Genomic DNA, 18,117 nt, shown 5'->3' on the forward strand with positions numbered 1-18,117 from the left:
TAACCGGTGCTATATCTGAGATGGTCCTATAAAAACTTATCTTTTTATAGCTTCTGGGTAAGCAGTACCAATTACTCGATTCTAGTCGATTCCTACTTTTACGTTCACGTTCGCGCACCATGGGTAACGAGAGTAGCCCATGCGCTAGGTGTGGTAAACAATTCGTCCGACTCCTTTCAATGTCCCCTGAAGTGTGCAGCGTCTATACAACTCGAAGTTCGCCCTAGTAAAAGCAGCTGCCAGCTTGACAATATTTAAGCGATTTTAGCTTAAAAATTAATCGAAGATATGATTGTGCGTTGGTATTTGGCGAACGGTCAAGTCAACAAAACGAAAGCAAGGACTCGCGTGAGACTCTGGTAATGTTTATAGGGTTTTGATTTAAGGGTACACATCTGGAATGCCCGAAGCATTAAACGGAATGTGTTCGTAACTGGACGATTTTAGTTCTAGGTCGTACAAAGTCCTGTTCCAAGTCCAATGCCAGACTAAGTACGAAAGGGCTCTTTCTTTCAACCGTAGGAAAACTCAGCCTCTATGATATGACGAAAAATTATATAAGGAAATAATGCCGATCGATAGTGTACAGGATTCATTTACCTACAAGGCTATTTTCAGATCAAATGACGAGAAACCAAATTGACTGTCGACGTACGCAATGTGAAGTCTTATTTTATGAAAATATGAAGCTCAGTGTGGCTTTAGATCAGATATTCACCATACACCAAATATTGGAAAATAATCTCGAAAATACGATCGACGAACCCAGTATATTTGTCGATTTCAAAGCCGCTCTAGACAGCAAGAAAAGAAGTTTCCTTTAAGCCGCGATTTCTAAATTAGGTACTCAAAATGACTTTGAGCTCCGGCTACCTTTCATGTGATTCCTTTAATCTGATATTGGAGAAGGTAAAAAGAGCTGCAGAACTCCGGTACAATTTTTTACAAGAGTGTATACTTGCTTTCATATATCGACGACATCGATTGAGAAGCAAAGCTCGTATATCTTGGCATCTGATAAACAGTTAGCACATACGCGTCCTAACACTCACGTCACTGCCTTGGTATTTTCATACGAATGGGCACGAATTCTCTAGCCTTGAACGTTGTCAGCACCGACACCCTGTGGTGGTGGCAGACGAGGATACAAGCCCGGTTTCCGACGGATGGTGGAGAAGGATTTGGTTTCATTTGACATTTCTAAATGGCGTCAGTTGGCGGGGAAGATACACACTTGGCGTTTTTTTATTGAACTCGGCCAAAATTTGGCCAAACAAGAAAAAGAAATATATCTTAACTTACGAAAAAATTTATAACACAAAATTTGCCGAGAAATTTAAAAACCTTTTAAAAGATTTCTACACATTTAGTATGAACGCACTCAGTGTAAAAGCTCTGTTTGATCGGCGCTGATGAACATATATACATAGGTATATGTACATATAAAAAGTTGATATTTTACTGACGGAGCTAAACATGTCGCGGAAACCTGCAAGTAAAGTAAAGTTCAAGAAATTAGCTGTACCTATTCAAGCGAAACGGGTTGTTAAAATGTACATACGCACATATATGTTACATTGTCAAAACATCTGTTTGTTTGGTGATATTTTTTATCTTCATATTAATTAATATTTCAGGCAGGCGTGTATCGACAGTGAATTATCTGTCAATGCCGGTAGCAAGTTTCACATGCACTCACTAACTTATATACATATGTACGTATGTATGTATGATTTTAGTCAAGTGAATAAAGAAAAAAATTAAAAAGCTAAACAAAGCTATCTGCGTCCACAATTATGTACTAAAAGAGTAATAAGTAACCGCTCTCCCGCTCACAAAACTGGAGTGCGCGCCAAGTACTGCTACTTGAAGATTTTTTTATTATACTTTGTCCACTTTCGAGATGTATCCAGTGTTGCCAGAAGTATGGATTCATCTTTAAAATGAAGACTGAAGGCTTATTTTCAAAAAATGTTTGGCTTTATCTCAGATTAATTTAAATAAATTCACCATTTTAAGCGGTATTTTTTTAGCAAAATATTATTTAAAAAGAAACGAAATAGATTGTCGTAATATTGATCCAAATAAAAATTACGATATGTACATTAGGGCGGAGTTATTTACTTTCGAAAAAAGTTGTGTATAGCCTATTCGAACTCTACGTTCGATTCTAAGCAAAACTTGCTATACCAAAAATTACGATTGATCCCCTCAATTTTTAAAAGAAAAATCAGTTTATTATAATTTTTTCTGAACGAAATTAATAATTTATTTACAAAACTTCGTGGTTTCTTCATACAATATCCACCTTTTTCTTTTGAAAATTGGGAGGGTCAAACATAATTTTTGGTACATAGTTTGTTCGCCATTTTGGCTTAGAATCGTAGAGTTTTAATTTGCTATGTGTTTTCTACGAAAATTGTGCTCCTTACAAATTACTCCGCCCTAATGTACACATATTAAAAAATTTAGAGCTACAATTCACAAATTAAAAAAAAAAAACGAGCGTAGGTATAAATGTAACATTCTTTTTGAGTATTTTTTCCTGGAAAAGGATGCGCCTAGCTGAAAAATTGCTGAGCTCCAGCTAAACTTGTTATTCCAAGTTTTATGCAGATTACGTTGTAATTTTTTTAACTTTCAAAAATCTGTATTTGTGGGTTTTCGTAGCTTGTGCACCGCCGCTGAAATACAGAGAAATACTTTTCGTTTAATCCAAAATTACTTGAAACACTTTTGAGGAAATTTTTTTCGAAGAATACGATGACGTTTTTGTTTTAATCTTTTTATTCAATGTGTTTTGTTCGCTATTTTGATACGCCACACGATATTCAATACAAGACGAAATAAGCTTTCAGCTACACAATCGCACGATTTTATTAGTATCTTCCATCCAAAACGAATATCCCGCATATATTTATATTTATCATTCTCTAAGTCTACTTCTTCTCCTTGCAACTTTTTGCAATTGTTATGAGCGCGTGACATTCATTACTCAACTAAATCATACAGACCTATTGAAATAGCCTCCTTCACTCTCAAAACTTTAGAGAGACTGTTAGACCTTGATATAAGGGAGAAACTTAACACTTTCACTCCCTTACATTACTCATAATTTGCTTATATCTAAGGGAAGTCAACGGATTCGGCCTTATAGTATCTGGTAAGTAGGAGCGAAAGTGACTTAGAGACCAAGGAGACCGCTCTGTGGACCTTCTTGGACATCGACGGGGCTCTCGACAATGGTGCCTATAGATTTATATCAAGGCCATTTATCCAAAGAGGCTTAGATCCTACATCTATTTAGTTACAAATTAATTAAAACATCATAATATACATAGGTATCAATTTGAAGGTATTTTTTAAGATCCCTAATTCAAAAATATTTTTAATAGTGTTGCCACCTATTTTGAATCGCAAATAGAGGTAAAATATTAATATTCATAGGTGCCAAGAGGAGGTTCTTAAACAATGCTTTCCCTATATACAAAATTTTATCCCTTAGGATAATAGTGTAATGTTGCCACTTATTTTCGATTCTACACAATTTATGTAAAACATCGCAATATGGATATCAAATGAAAGGTATTGTTGAGAACTTTGGTCAGAAAATATTTTCCATCAGGGTTACCACGCTTCAATGTAATACAAATTTTTATTTTGTTAATTTCAACAGCATTTTTTTTTATGTATGCACAATACATATACCCTAAAAATATGTACCATTCATTCCAGCGTATTTATGAATAGTGTTACCACCTAAATTTTAGAGTAAGAAATTTACGTAATAGATATCGAAAACCAAATTTTTTATTTTTTATTTCCAAAATATTTTTTGAAAGCTATCCAAATCTTGAAAACTTTAAAAAGTATATGCACTCCGGACAAAGCTGAGTCAACCTGGTACTTATAATTTATTAAAGCACTAAGTAAAAGTTTTTGCAATATAAACGAAATTGAGGTTTTTTAATTAAAACCTTCAAAATAGATATTTGTTTCACAATTTTTATTTATTTTTGCCATTTTTGAAGATTTCATTTTTTCTGGCAACACTGAATGTACTATGCATGCGTTTGTATGTGCAACTATATGTACTATATAAAGCAAGATTTTAAACGTCTTCCTCATTTATTTTTACCACTTGCTATCAACCACTGAATTGATATGAGTAATACTTAAGTATTATTTGTTTATTTTCTCTTAGTTTCTTCCTGTGCATTATTTCTTGATATATATCTTTTTATCTATGTATGTACGCACTCATGTACATATGTATATTTAGATATACATTTGTATGTATGTATGTATGTACGTCCTTATGTAGATATGTATATAGATAAGTAAACTACTCGCAGCCTGCTTTGCGCTCTATTGAAGCTGCGATTGTTTACGCTTTTGATCGCTACATTCAAAACTTTTTTTTCAGTAGAGTCATTTACATCGTACCGTCCGGTTGTCGTTGATTCGGTGATTCGGAGTTCCACCGCGAAATTAAAAAAAAAAAAAAAGCGCCAGAAAATTAAATATTGCTTGCTCGTATCGTAATGTGATAGTATTTTGTAGACTACTTGTTAACTACTTCAAGGTTGATCGACTGAGCGACGAAGTGTTATTTGTTTGTAGATTTAAGAATTGCCGCCTGAGCTGGCTGAAGTTCAAATTCAAGTGCATGGTGCATGCGTGAATGACAAAAAGCTTAACTGTGTTAACTGAAAATTTTCAACTTTTTTTGTGATACAAATTTCCATTACTTAGTCCCGTAGGTAACATATACAGAGCACACGTGGCTCAGATATGAATATGCAATCAAATCTTGGAGTTATAGAAAAGCTGCGATGGCGCTTAAAGTAAGTGAAATTTAATGGGCATAGTCAAGTATTACAAAAAAAAAAGATCAAATAAAAAGTTAATTCCTTTGATAAAATAGTAGTCTACATATATATTATATGTATATGTTATTATTTTTCCGTTTGCATTTAAAAAGTTATAAATACGCGTTCCAAAGATCTCATTTAAAGCACGCCGCAGAAATGTACCAAACTTGACCGCGTGTTTTGTGTTTATTGTGCTTTTTTTTTGTTCATTATAGGGAGCAAAAACCAGTCTTTTAGTAACTGCTATGCGCTGCTACCTGTATGTATTGTGACCCTAACGCAAACACATACATACATACATTTGCATGCATTCCATGAAATTACTCAATTAGTTGACCAAATCAGCTGTGATGACTAATACCCAGGTCTAACTGGTTTGTGTGAAAACAAATTTACATATTCAGACAAAAGCGCTGAAAACAATGAGATTGCTTTGTTTATGGCATTATAATTTTTGCACATATTGCGAATTATTTATCTAATAGATTGTTAGCGGTTAGTACAAACTGTTAACCAACAGCAAGCAACAACAAAACAAAGCGCTACAAATACCCGCGAAATTTTTAATTGAATTCAAGTGAAATCACTTTTTGTGTTAGTAAAAATTAAGTTAATAATAAATTGAAAATAAAATTATTAAATAAAAGCAAATTTATGCGAATATCACACAAAGGCAGTCAAAGGTTTTCGCAGCGAGCATAGTTATTACGTTTCTCTTATGAAAGTTATTTTTGGTGTTTATGCAATAAAAATCAAATATCAGCCAACAACTATCGACAAAATTGCATTGTCACTAGCTGTTGTGAAATTTTACTTTCAATAACTCTCTGCTGCTTTAGTATTTAGTCAAAGGAGAGTTTGAGTAGTATTTGGGTTTTTACCTGTTCGCGCATGTGTTTGTGCGTCGTGTTCTTCTTCCCTTTGACTACTACCTGACCTCAGCTAATTTCACAATCTTTGTAAAGAGTAACTAAATTTTCACAGAAATCATTATTCTAAACTAGGGGTATTCTCGAAGTTTTTGCTGAAATTTTTTTGCACTGCTTTGCATATATGTACATATGTATGTAAATATGAGCTGTGACTTCTTTGAAGACGATATGCGATATGAAACCATGAATTTATTATGAAATAACAGACGGAACACCGTTCGGAAAAAAATTAAAAAAAAAAAAAATTAATGCCGGTTTTTATTAAATACGCTTGATATATATAAAAAAAATGCAAAATCGATTACCTAAAAAAATTACTACAGTTTTTTAAAAATTTTTTTTTTGAGTATGCAATTTTGCTGCCCATTAAATTGTAGTAAAAAAATGCAACTTCGTAGTTAATAAAAAATCGCATTAATTTTTGATAATTTTTTGTTGAAAATGTTTTGCATTTTTTCCATATAAAGTATTTTCGAAAAAGCTTGTTGGTATGGAAGAGACTGCGTGAAAAAAGTGCCAAAAATCAACAGTAGCTCCTAGCTACTTGAAACTTGTACTTTTGATTGGGCTACAAATCTGCATACCAAAAAAATTCTAAAAAATCTGATTGAAAAGTTGAAAATTTTCTAGATTTTCGTAAGTTTTGCAAAAAGTTTAGGAATCATATTTTTATGTTTTTATTTTGTTGTAGAATGAACCATATTTTTATAAAAAATTGGCGGAAAAATTTAGAAAAAAAAAATGTGTTGCGTATATTGCAAAAAATTTACTGTGCCAATACTTTTTGCTGGCAGTGTTTGTTTATTGAAAAAATATTTTTGGATATTCATAAATAAATTTGTCATTTCTTTCAATTCAATTTATCTTCACATTGTTTGAATCATGATAAAAATATAGCAAGTTAGAACCGTTCTCTCAATTTGTCGGCCATGATTTTTTTTTTGAAGGTTGCCAACATTTTAAAATCATATAAACGTGAAAATAAAAAATGAGATTGTTCGAAATTGTTGTTGCTTAAGTTTGAAAATTAAAATGTGTGTGTGAGTTTGTGAGTAAATTTAAAAATTAAATTGTTTGGAAACGTCAAGAATTTTAAAAGTGACTCTCAGCGGTTCTACCTTACTATATTTTTATCATGGTTTGAATATTGTTATGACGACATCCATATCAGAAAAGTATTCACTCAAATTCAAAAAAAGTTTGAAGCCAAAATCATTCATTCGTTTTGTATATGAACAATTTATATGCCGTTTTGAATGAATTCATGCAGCCTCTAATATGTATGGAAAAAAAACCAACAAAAAATTTGACTTGGAAAATATGTTGATTATTTAAATAAAATCAACACCGGGTCACTTATTTGAGTCAGTGTAAGACAAGCTGCTTAAAGTTTGCAATCGATTAAGTAACTCTTTATTACCGTGGCCCGATTGTTGAAAGATGCATACCTATGTGTAACGTCTCGGCGAGAAGAAGGTTCGCATATTATAGGTTTAAAGAGAGTTGCCACCTGTTCAAAAAGTTAAGCAAAATTAAATTAGACGGTTTGATCAAACATCGCAATACGAGTGTCAAATGGCAAAGGGTTCGCGACACCTCATTTGAAACAAAAATTTTTTGAAGAGGGTTACCACTTGTTTGAAAATTAAATTCCATTACATAATTTGATTAGATGAAAGAAATATAACAATATTGGTGTTGTTCGAAGAAATTTAAGAAAGCTTACTTTCCAAAATATTTTCAAGGAAGTTGCCACCTGTTTGAATAATTAAATTTTATTAAATCATATATATAAAATAATATTGCTTAAAATTTTGGCACCGATAGGCTCTTTGTTGTCGTGGTCCGACTGTGGAAGGAGTTTTATATCTAAGTAAGAACAAGAAAAGAGTTGTCACCTTATACAAAATTAAACTCAATGGCGCATATTCATAGTCATATTTAGTACTCAACTAAGTCGAAACTATTCTAACTATTCATAGTCGCCTTAGTTTCGATTTTTCTGACTAAGTACCAACTTAAAATTTAGTTTCGGCTGCAGCTGCAACTAAGTCGTAACTAGGAAGAAGTATTTTATCAAATTAAGGGAAAACAGACGAAATATGTAAAAATTAAGTTGGTAGAGGGTGATTTTGATAATATTGAATAAACTCCAATTAAAATTTACAAAGATCGATCCATTTTAATCGGAAGCTGAAATTAAATGCGTATTACAATTCCAATAAAGCTAAATCACCAATTTATAATTGGAATAATTTAGATAAATTCTCAAATAATAAGTCAGTTTCGCGCTAGTTCTTTTAAAGTAAATTTGTGTATAACATTTAGATATCTACTATTTGTATGTTTCACAGCATGCTTTCGATAAACATCGACTTCACATCACTGCGGTTGTTCTGGCCATTTTACACAATTAACAAGAAAATGATAGCTTATTCTTTTGCATAATCATGCAATAAAAATAAAAATTACATAAACGGATGATCAAACTTGATATTATTTAATAAAAATGTAATTTTTCCAAAATATCGTAAAGAAAAATCGATACATTTTCACACTTGTTTTGCTATATAGTAAACTAAGTCGAAACTACTTAGTAGAAGTCTGAAATGCGACTATGAATAGAGGTAAATTTTAAGTTGGTACTTAAATTTAAGTTGCAACTTTGTTAGTTGCGACTTAGTTGCTGGACTATGAATACGCGCCAATTAAGTTAAGTGAATTACACTACTTTACTAAAAAATACACAAGATTTTTTTTGTTGTAGCCTCGCATGTATTTTATAGCTAGCTAGCACTTTGCCGTCAACCTAAATCTGATTTTTATTATTAAATTGAGAAAGTGAAGAAAAAGCAAAAGTCATCCTAATTCATTCTCTTGCATAGTTTTGTTACCTCCAGCATTTTTAGTATTGAACTCGTTGCCCTTGTTATTTATTAAAATTATGAATGAAAACCTGATCTAAGCTTTCTGGAAACACCTACGTCAGCCAGAAAGCTCGACCAAATTACTTACCAAATAAATCTAAGCCAGTTGAGCTTTGCTATGACCAACTTTTTTGAGCACCAACATGGCAGACGCAACTACCGTAATGTTTTTTATATGTACACTAGGGTGGTCCAAAAACTCATGCGGATTTTTCTAAAAGGAAAAAAGAATACCCATATTTTTTGCTAACAAAAAAAAATTATTTAAACAGCCTCAAAGCCCATACAATTTTCCATGCATTTTATATGGGGAAGCACGTTTTCTTAGAAATAATAAAAAATTCTTTGAAATCAATAATTTTCAATCGGAGAACTCGGTTTCTCTTTAAGAGACTTGCAATAATAATACCAAAATGGAAGGGGGACTCATAAAATATCATTAGTATTAAAAAATGGTAAAATAAACCATTTGATCTTATTATTGAAAGTCTCCTACGAAAAAGTTTTTTTCTCCATAAAAAACATGGAAAACTTCATGAGGTGAGGCACATTTAAATATATATACTTTTTTTTAACAAAAAAATACGGGTACTCTCTTTTCCCTTCACAAAAATCCTAGGGGATGAGAGCTTAATATTTTAAACTTTTTTCTTGACCACTCTAATGTACACACATATCCATTCTACTCGTATATAAAGCTATGGTCAGAGGTTTATGAAGCTCGAAAATTCAAAATGAAATTGTTTCAAACTTTATATTTATTTGTCTATTTTTTTATTAATTAAATGATAAAATATAATTCTATCTAGTAGAAGTTATAGCACTATTTCGGAGATCACCACATCTCCTCATCAGACTTCTTTTTTTCTAGACTTCAGCAGGGATCGAACCTGCGAACATCCCGTAAACTCTTGTTGCTAAGTGGTTAACGCTTCTGACTTTGCCAACGAATTCGCAGGTTCGATCCCTGCTGAAGTCTAGAAAAAAAGAAGTCCGATGAGGAGATGTGGTGATCTCCGAAATAGTGCTGTAACTTTTACCGCTTAGACTTTGTTGCTTTTTCAATTTTTCCTAATAAACAATAGTGGTACAAAGCTCAATAAAAATATTAAAAATATTAAAAATAAAATGTTAAGAAGCCACAACAACATTGACAAATAAATAATTTCAAAGCTTGCACAAATTTCACAAAATTTTGGTCAAGTTTCAAAAAATTTACATTTAATTGTAAAGTTTTTAATCAGAGTTAGTTATATCAAAGAAAGTTTACGGGTATGCAATTTTGTAGCACATTCAATTTTAGTCTAATAAAGTGCAAGCTTCAACAAAAATAAAATACCCTGGATTTTTGGGATTTTTTTGTCGAGGGTGTTGCGCATTTTTTTTCTAAAAAAAAACGATTTTCTTGATGCGTTATATGGCATAAATGAAATTTGTTTATGTTCATGGAAGGTACAAGGATTTCGGCATGCACTTTATCGGCACCGTGGCCATAATAAAAGAAATTAACTAAATTGAATTTAAACAAGTAAGAGCAGCACTGTCTTCGGCTATGCCGAAGGCTTCATACCTTTCATGAACATCTGCAAATTTTACATTGACAGATTACTTGCTTTTGAATACATCTGCATACATCGATAGAGCAGTTGCATACTTATATAAAAAATCGCATCTAAACAATCAGATGTATGGAAGATATACCTTATATTAGCACCAATCTAAGTGATTTTCACTGCTATGTGATCGGTATGTAAACCGGTAACACAATTTATTGGGTTTAGTTTCCTACATAAAGGAGATATATCGCAAAAACTGGTATCTGAATAATCAGTGGTATAGGAGATAAAGCTTATAAAGCATAGATTTTGACAATTTTCTCACTAGACTTTGTATTATTATTTATAAAATATCTTACGAAAGTTACGGTTTTAGCTGTTCAAATAAAGGAGTTTTACAGTAAAATCCCATACCTGAACAATCAGATGTATGGAAAATACATATGTATATGTTATAGTTACCCGATCCTTGTTATTTTCACTGTAAATATTCTGTTAATAATGAGTGAAAATGGTGTAATGGTGTTCCTAGCTGCATAAATGCAGGAGTTATAATAAAAGACCTCATATCTGAACAATCAGTTGTATGGGGGCTGCAGGATCTTTGTTATTTTCGCTGTAAGTCTTCTGTTGATAATGAGTGAAAACAGCGCGAAATTTCATGGTCCTAGCTACATAAATGGATGAATTATAACGAAAAATCTCATATCTGAACAATCAGTTGTATGGGAGCTATAGGTTATAGTTACCCCATCTTTTTAATTTTCGCTGTAAGTTTTCTGTTGATAATTATTGAAAACAGTGCGGAATTTCATGTTCCTAGCTATATAAATGGAGGAGTTATAACGAAAAATTTTATATCTGAACAATCAGTTGTATGGGAGCTATAGGTTATAGTGACCCGATCTTTGTAATTTTCACTGTAAGTATTCTGTTGATAATGGGAGCAAGTACTGCAAAATTTCATGTTCCTAGCTGCATAAATGGAGAAGTTATAACGAAAAATCTCATATCTGTACAATCAGTTGTATGGGAGCTATATGTTATAGTGGTCCGATTCTTCCGGTTCCGACAAATGATTAATACATTATAAAAATACACCCACCTACCAAATTTGATACGGATATCTCGAAAACTGAGAGACTAGATTGCATACAAACAGACGGACAGACAGACAGACGGACATGGCTAAATCGACTCAGCTCGACGTTATGATCATATAAGTATGCATTTTAATGGGTCTATCTCTTTTTATTCTGGTACTTACAAACATCGGACCAAAGTTATAATACCATTTCATGCTCATGAAAGGTATAAAAAGCGTTGCAATTAGTAACACGGCATTTCCGGCTTAAAGTAGTGTCCAGTTATTACGGGTTTCATACAAGCTGCTGTCCGCTTTTGCATTATGTTTCGGTAAAGCCAAAGTAAGCAAAGCAGTTTGCACCTTTTTTCTTAAGCAGAGATCACTCGTCGAAATGAGATGAGAACGAAGCTTGCTGAATGCCTACGAGACCGGATGCAAGCTTGAAGAAAACATGTTTCTGTCCAACTAAAGTGGAATTAATGCATTGTATGTCCTGTTGTTCAGTTTGTGTTTATTGAAGTAAATATTATTTACTATTGTTACTTATCTAAAGCATAATATAAAGTAAACGCATACATACATATCTCTTTTAAAAATAACTTCCATTTTTATCACTTAACTCATTTAAAGTGCATTCAAGTTTACATACATATGTATAACATCGTATAAATAGATATGTATGCATGTAGATAAAAGAGCATAACTACATACACTAAGTTAAGTGTTTGCGCTTTTTAATGGCTAAGTATGCGGTTATCGGCGCATTTGTTATTCTATTCGGCCTTGCTGTGTCTATTAAAAAAGTTTTGTGAGTCATGCGGTCACACGCATTGAACTTGAAATACGAGTACTTATGCATGTATGTATGTATATAGTAAATATCACAACTGTACAAACATTGTTGGAAGAAATTAAATGAGTCTATGTAGTATATATGTAGTGTCTCAAAAGTTCCGGGAATGAGTTTACCAATTTAGTCATATAAATGGATGTAGTTTTTATTAAGTTAACAACCAATTTCATATATGAAAATGCTTAAATATGTACAGCGTGGCGATGAATAAAAAAATTAAAAATTGAATGGTCCTTTAAAGATTTTGCGAAAGTATTTCTTGTTATTTTTGAAAATATTTAACTTTAATTTTATTAATTTTAATCCTTATTTGCATTTGTCAGCAATGTAAACTTTTGGGGAAAGGTACATGCGGAACGCAAGTATTTTTCAGGTTTATTTTTTCTTAGACTTTGTATAAAAAAGACAAAAACAAGTAATTTTTAGCCAAAAAAAAAAACAAAATGGACTTCAATTCTCATATAAAATTTTAAGAGAACCGTTAATTTCTTCATGATCCAATGATCGAATCTAAACCAAATTAGTATGGAACCACCTCAGCGGTGCCACCTTTCCTTTAGAAAAGATCATTATAGAAATCAGACCCTGCGGAATGATAGCGCACACAGCGGCCGCGTATATCTGAACGAAAAAGTGCTTAAGTAAATTTCTTTAGAATGAAAAAAAACTTAAAAATTTTTGGATTCACGAATAGGCAATCTTTTAAGCTGATAAGGTTAGAAGGACGAAATTCGAGAAAGTTATCGAGTTTACTAAGGACTTATTCCTTAACATAAAATTTTTTCGAAAAAAAAATATTGCGAAATTTCAAGAACAAAAATTTAAAAGGACATTTTCAATACTTATTTATCCTTCTGCACCAAAAACTTGAATCTGTTGAAATTCTACAGGATTTCCTGTTTAACTTGATACCTATACTTCTTCTCTAAGCACATTTCACTGAATTTTTTAAATCATTTTAGAATTACTGACGTCAGAGTGAAAAACTAAAAACGCAATTTGAATATATTTGGCCCATGGTTTCGTGAATATATTGATATTTGTGTTTAAAATGTACTATCGTACGGTGTTATATATAAAATGAGCTAGAAATTTATAAAAAAATATTAATTATTGAATAAAAAAATAAATACAGCCAATACTGGTCAAGAAAAGGAGTTTCTATTATTGCCATTAGGGCTAATTACAAATCCCGAAAATCCCGGGATTATTTGCCAAGAATCCCGGGATTTTTGGGACCTTAAAAAGGCCGGGATCGCGGAATTAACATTGCTAGTTCGAATGAACTCAATTCAGCTCGGTTTTTAAGAAGTTAGGTCAATGCTGTTATTCCTATCTATATCTCTATCTATAATACAGCTTTTGAGAGCAACAAATGTTGCAAATTTCTGTCAAAGAGAAACATTTTTCCATATTGTTTAGCTGCGTAATCCTTTCGTAAATTTTTGAGAATTATTAATTTTATTATTCTTTATTCCAAACTAACTCAAACTTGTGTCGCTCAATTTGCAGAATCTATGAACACGGTTATCAACAGAATCGACACACCACCAGCGAAACGGCGGTTATAGAGACTGAATATGGAAAAGTAGAGGGCATCAAACGATTAACGATATATGATGTACCCTACTACAGTTTCGAAGGCATACCTTATGCGCAACCACCTGTAGGCGAACTACGTTTTAGAGCGCCGCAACGACCCACGCCCTGGGAGGGAGTAAGAGATTGTAAAAATACCAAAGAAATGGCGGTACAAACTCATGCCATTACTGGCACTTTGGAAGGATCAGAAGACTGCCTCTACCTCAATGTATATACGAATAATGTAAGTAGGCACAAAAGGAATGATGAAACCTTAAAAAAATGCCATTTTTTAATTATCAAAAAATTTCATTTAATTAACTTACGCAGATACAACCTGATAAGCCACGACCTGTTATGATTTGGATACATGGCGGTGGTTTTAGCATAGGTGAGGCTACTCGGGATTGGTATGGACCTGATTATCTAATGGAAAAGGATGTTGTGCTTGTAACAATACAATACCGGCTTGGAGTGCTGGGTAAGTAAAGGAACTCTATCCATATGTTCTTCTTTATCACATTTTCCTTTTCTTCTCCCACTTTCCAGGCTTCCTTTCGTTGAATACTCCCGAATTGAATGTACCTGGCAACGCTGGCCTCAAAGATCAGGTGCTGGCTATTAAGTGGGTGAAAAATAATTGCTCAAGTTTTGGCGGAAATCCGGACTGTATTACTGTGTTTGGTGAAAGTGCTGGTGCAGCTTCTGCCCATTGTATGATGCTCACCGAACAGACGCAGGGTATCTTCCAACGTGTTATTTTAATGTCGGGCAATGCTTTACCATTGTGGGAGACGAAAAATCAGACTGCTCGTGCTTTTACACTCGCCAAATTGGCTGGATATAAGGGTGAAGATAATGAGAAGGAAGTTTTCCAATTTTTGAGAAAATGTAAAGCGAAAGATCTAATAGCGCTAGAGAATCGAACACTTACAGCTGGCGATCGTGCACGTAATATAAATGCGCCATTTCTGTATTGTGTGGAGCCATATCTGACGCCCGAATGTGTGATTCCAAAACCTATTAGAGAAATGATGAAAACGGCGTGGGGTAATGCGATACCGCTGCTGGTCGGTCATACGTCCGATGAGGGGCTGATAGCAATGCAAGGTTAGTGGGGAGAGGATTAAAATGAGACTAGACCAGAATAGATTACGTTGAACTGGAATAGATAAGATTATATACGATTCGATGTTTCGATTGGATTAAATTGGACTAGATTAAACTAGCATAGAGATTAAATTATATAAGATTCGATTGAATTGGATTAGATTAGACTAAATTCAATTCGATTAGGTTATAATCAAGTCAATTTGACGAAATTCGAATAAACTAGATGATATTGAATTCGATTCGATCAGATTAAATTGGATTCAAAGATAAAATTAGATGCGATAATAGTAGATTAGATAAGGCTCTATTAGACTTATTCGGATTAAATTATATTAAACTAGAAAAGATTAGATTAAATTAGATAAAATTCGATTGAATTGGAGTGGATTAGACTAAATTCAATTCGATTAGGTTAGAATCAAGTAGATTTGACGCGATTTATTTTATTACATTCGATTCGATTAGATTAAATTAGATTCGAAGATTAAATTAAACTAGAAAAGATTAGATTAAATTAGATAGGATTCGATTGAATTGGATTGGATTAGACTGAATTAAATTCGATTAGGCTACAATCGATTCGATTCGATTTGGTCACAACCAATTAGATTGGATTCGATTTAATTATATTAGCTTCAATTAAATTCGATCATATTGGATTAGAATAGATTATACTAGATGAGATGGGGTCCGACTGGATTGGATCAGAGTAGATTATATTAAATTTGATGAGGTTATAATCAATTCGATTTGGTTAGATTAGAAGAAATTCGATTATATTAAGCTAAAATCAATTAGATTAGATGCGATTACATTCGACTAGATTAAATTAAATTAGATTCGATTCTATTTGATTATACTCAAATAAATTAACTTGGATTAGGTCATATTAGGTTAGAATAAATTCGATTCGATAAGATTAGCTTAGAGTGGATTCGAATAGATTACATTATAGTACTAGTAAATATCTGGCGTGCTTCGCTGCGCCTTAAATGTATTTTTGTGTTGTTATTCCTACCAAGAACTAGTATGGCTTCATTCCTTAAAATTAAGATAGTTTTGCAAAGCTTTATGAAGTGAGATTTTCAAAAAAAAAAATTCGATTTATGAAACATACTTTATTTTTTATGAACAAGGATGTTATTTAATATATTTTCGAAAGTATTGAACCCTGGAAATTTTACTTATACTCATGTAACTCGATTCTACATATCGTGCACTTTCTTCAGATGTGTAGATATTAATTCAGTATTTACCTTATGTTATCACTTTAATTAAAAAAAATTTGCAAATAGGCGGCAACCCTTCTAAAAACTTGGTCGTAAATTTTCCCAAACCTTTTTAGGTTGATACCCACATCGCCGTATTTAGTTTATCTTATCAAATAAATCAAATTGAAATTTTTAAACACGTGGCAACCTTGCACAAAAATATTTTCGACTGTATGTCCTCTTAAACCTCTTTCTTTTGTCAGCCATATCGTAATAATTACTTTATCTGCAATATTCAAACAGGTGGCAACTCTCTAAGTATTTGTTCCCCTATATTTTAAGCTAGATCTTTAGCAAAATTGTGGATTTTGCTTAAGTAAGATCCACCATATTAACTTTTACAACAACAAATACAGTTGCATATATACATGTTACAACTTTATTATATGTATTCATATGTATATTAGATTGAGTTGGATTTGATTAGACTAGATCAGATCATATTAGTAAAACAATTTTAATTAAGGTAGTATAAGACTACAATGAATGCAATTAGTTCTATTCTTCTATTTTCTTGTTATGGATAACAAAAACTTTTAATTGCAGGTGCAAAACAATTAGCCACCTTAGCCCAAAGACAAAAGACTTACTCGTTGGAACCATTTGTGCCCTTTGAAGTTGCCGTAAGTGAGGAAAGGGAAAAATTTGAGCAGAAATTGAAGGTAACGCATGTCAGTGGGAAAATACCAACGATTGAGGAATATAAAAAGGTGAGTGAATTCCAAACGAATTAAAAGCACAAGCGATTACTAACTTAAAAATCATTGAATAACATAGCGTTTTTTTTTTTGCAGATCATAGAATACAGTTACCTTCATTTGCCTCTCTACCGACTTATACGCTCACGCTTCACATACGCTGCCGGAGCACCGCTTTATCTCTATCGTTTTGACTTCGATTCCGAAGAGTTGCCACATCCGTTTCGTATTTTTCGCATGGGGCGTGGCGTAAAGGGTGTGTCGCATGCAGATGAACTTTCTTTCCTATTTTCAAATCTTTACTCACATCGAGTGCCCAAAGAGAGTCGCGAATATCGCACAATAGAGCGTATGCTCGGATTTTGGACACAATTCGCGCTTAGTGGGAATCCCAACGACGAGCAAATACCCGGCATGACAACACTGACGTGGGAACCGCTCAAGAAAAGTGAACCGAAAATTCTCTGCTTAAATATAAATGATGACTTAAAGCTAATCGAATGGCCAGAATTAGCAAAGGCTAAGGTATGGGCGAGCGCTTACGATCATCATAAGGAGTTGCTGTATTGAGAAGGTGAGAGTGAGAAAAGAGAGCACAATAACTTGAACAATGAAATTAGGCTCGTAAATCCGAAATAGTCAATTATGTATAACATATGTATGTATAAGAAAAAACGTGAATTGTTTATTATAAATATTTATTGTTATTTAAATGAATATTTTATTTTTCAAAATTGAATCAAACGAGTGTACATACAGGGTGTCCCAGAAGTAACGTGCCAAACTTTAGGGGAAGGTAGGTGGGGGGGTGAGCTCCTTGATAAACAAAAAATTTTCAGGTAAAAGTGTCACTGTTTTTGAAATATCTACATTTTTTCGAATTAAAAAAAAATCGTGCCTTTTCATGTGTTTTCTTTAACTGCAACTACAAACCGGGCAATACTTAGTAAATTTTTTATGTAAAATACTTCCAGATAGTTGCCTCTCCATACTCAAATGCAATGTAGTTAAAATATATTAAGGAACCATCATAAAATTAGGACTATTTCTGGATTTTTAACTTTTTGATATTTTCTTCCCCAACTTTGACTATCTCGGGTGAAAAAAATGTACTGAGCTATAACTTTACATTACATAAAAAAATTGCTCATTTAATAAAGATTTCAGAAAGGTGCAACACTTACTGTTTTGAATAGAAAAAAAAAAGTTATAGCCGCTTTTGTGG

At 32.7% G+C, this 18,117-nt stretch overlaps 1 protein-coding gene across 2 annotated transcripts; it reads left to right on the forward strand.

The window, feature by feature from the left end:
* The first annotated feature begins 4,415 nt into the window (after nucleotides 1-4,415).
* On the forward strand, nucleotides 4,416-17,597 carry LOC118741484 (esterase B1-like). Of its 2 annotated transcripts, none has more exons than XM_036473486.1 (6): nucleotides 4,416-4,847; nucleotides 13,742-14,054; nucleotides 14,141-14,291; nucleotides 14,360-14,920; nucleotides 16,741-16,904; nucleotides 16,989-17,597. In XM_036473486.1, the coding sequence occupies exons 1-6, from the start codon at nucleotides 4,795-4,797 to the stop codon at nucleotides 17,460-17,462; spliced, it is 1,716 nt and encodes a 571-aa protein (XP_036329379.1). In that variant the 5' UTR covers nucleotides 4,416-4,794; the 3' UTR covers nucleotides 17,463-17,597. The 2 variants fall into 2 exon arrangements, with proteins under 2 accessions (XP_036329379.1, XP_036329387.1); XM_036473494.1 differs by having other exon boundaries at nucleotides 16,972-17,025.
* Nucleotides 17,598-18,117: the final 520 nt, after the last annotated feature.

The sequence above is a fragment of the Rhagoletis pomonella genome, unplaced genomic scaffold (genome assembly GCF_013731165.1).
Source record: "Rhagoletis pomonella isolate Grant_MI unplaced genomic scaffold, Rhpom_1.0 Rhpom_scaffold_00001, whole genome shotgun sequence".
NCBI lineage: Eukaryota > Metazoa > Arthropoda > Insecta > Diptera > Tephritidae > Rhagoletis > Rhagoletis pomonella.

Excerpts from the sequence above, each read along its gene's own strand:
- LOC118741484 (XM_036473486.1), top strand. The coding sequence starts at position 4,795 with ATGAATATGCAATCAAATCTTGGAGTTATAGAAAAGCTGCGATGGCGC. Across the intron at positions 4,848-13,741 it reads AAGCTGCGATGGCGCTTAAA|AATCTATGAACACGGTTATC; the intron begins GTAAGTGAAATT and ends CTCAATTTGCAG. Across the intron at positions 14,921-16,740 it reads GGGGCTGATAGCAATGCAAG|GTGCAAAACAATTAGCCACC; the intron begins GTTAGTGGGGAG and ends TTTTAATTGCAG.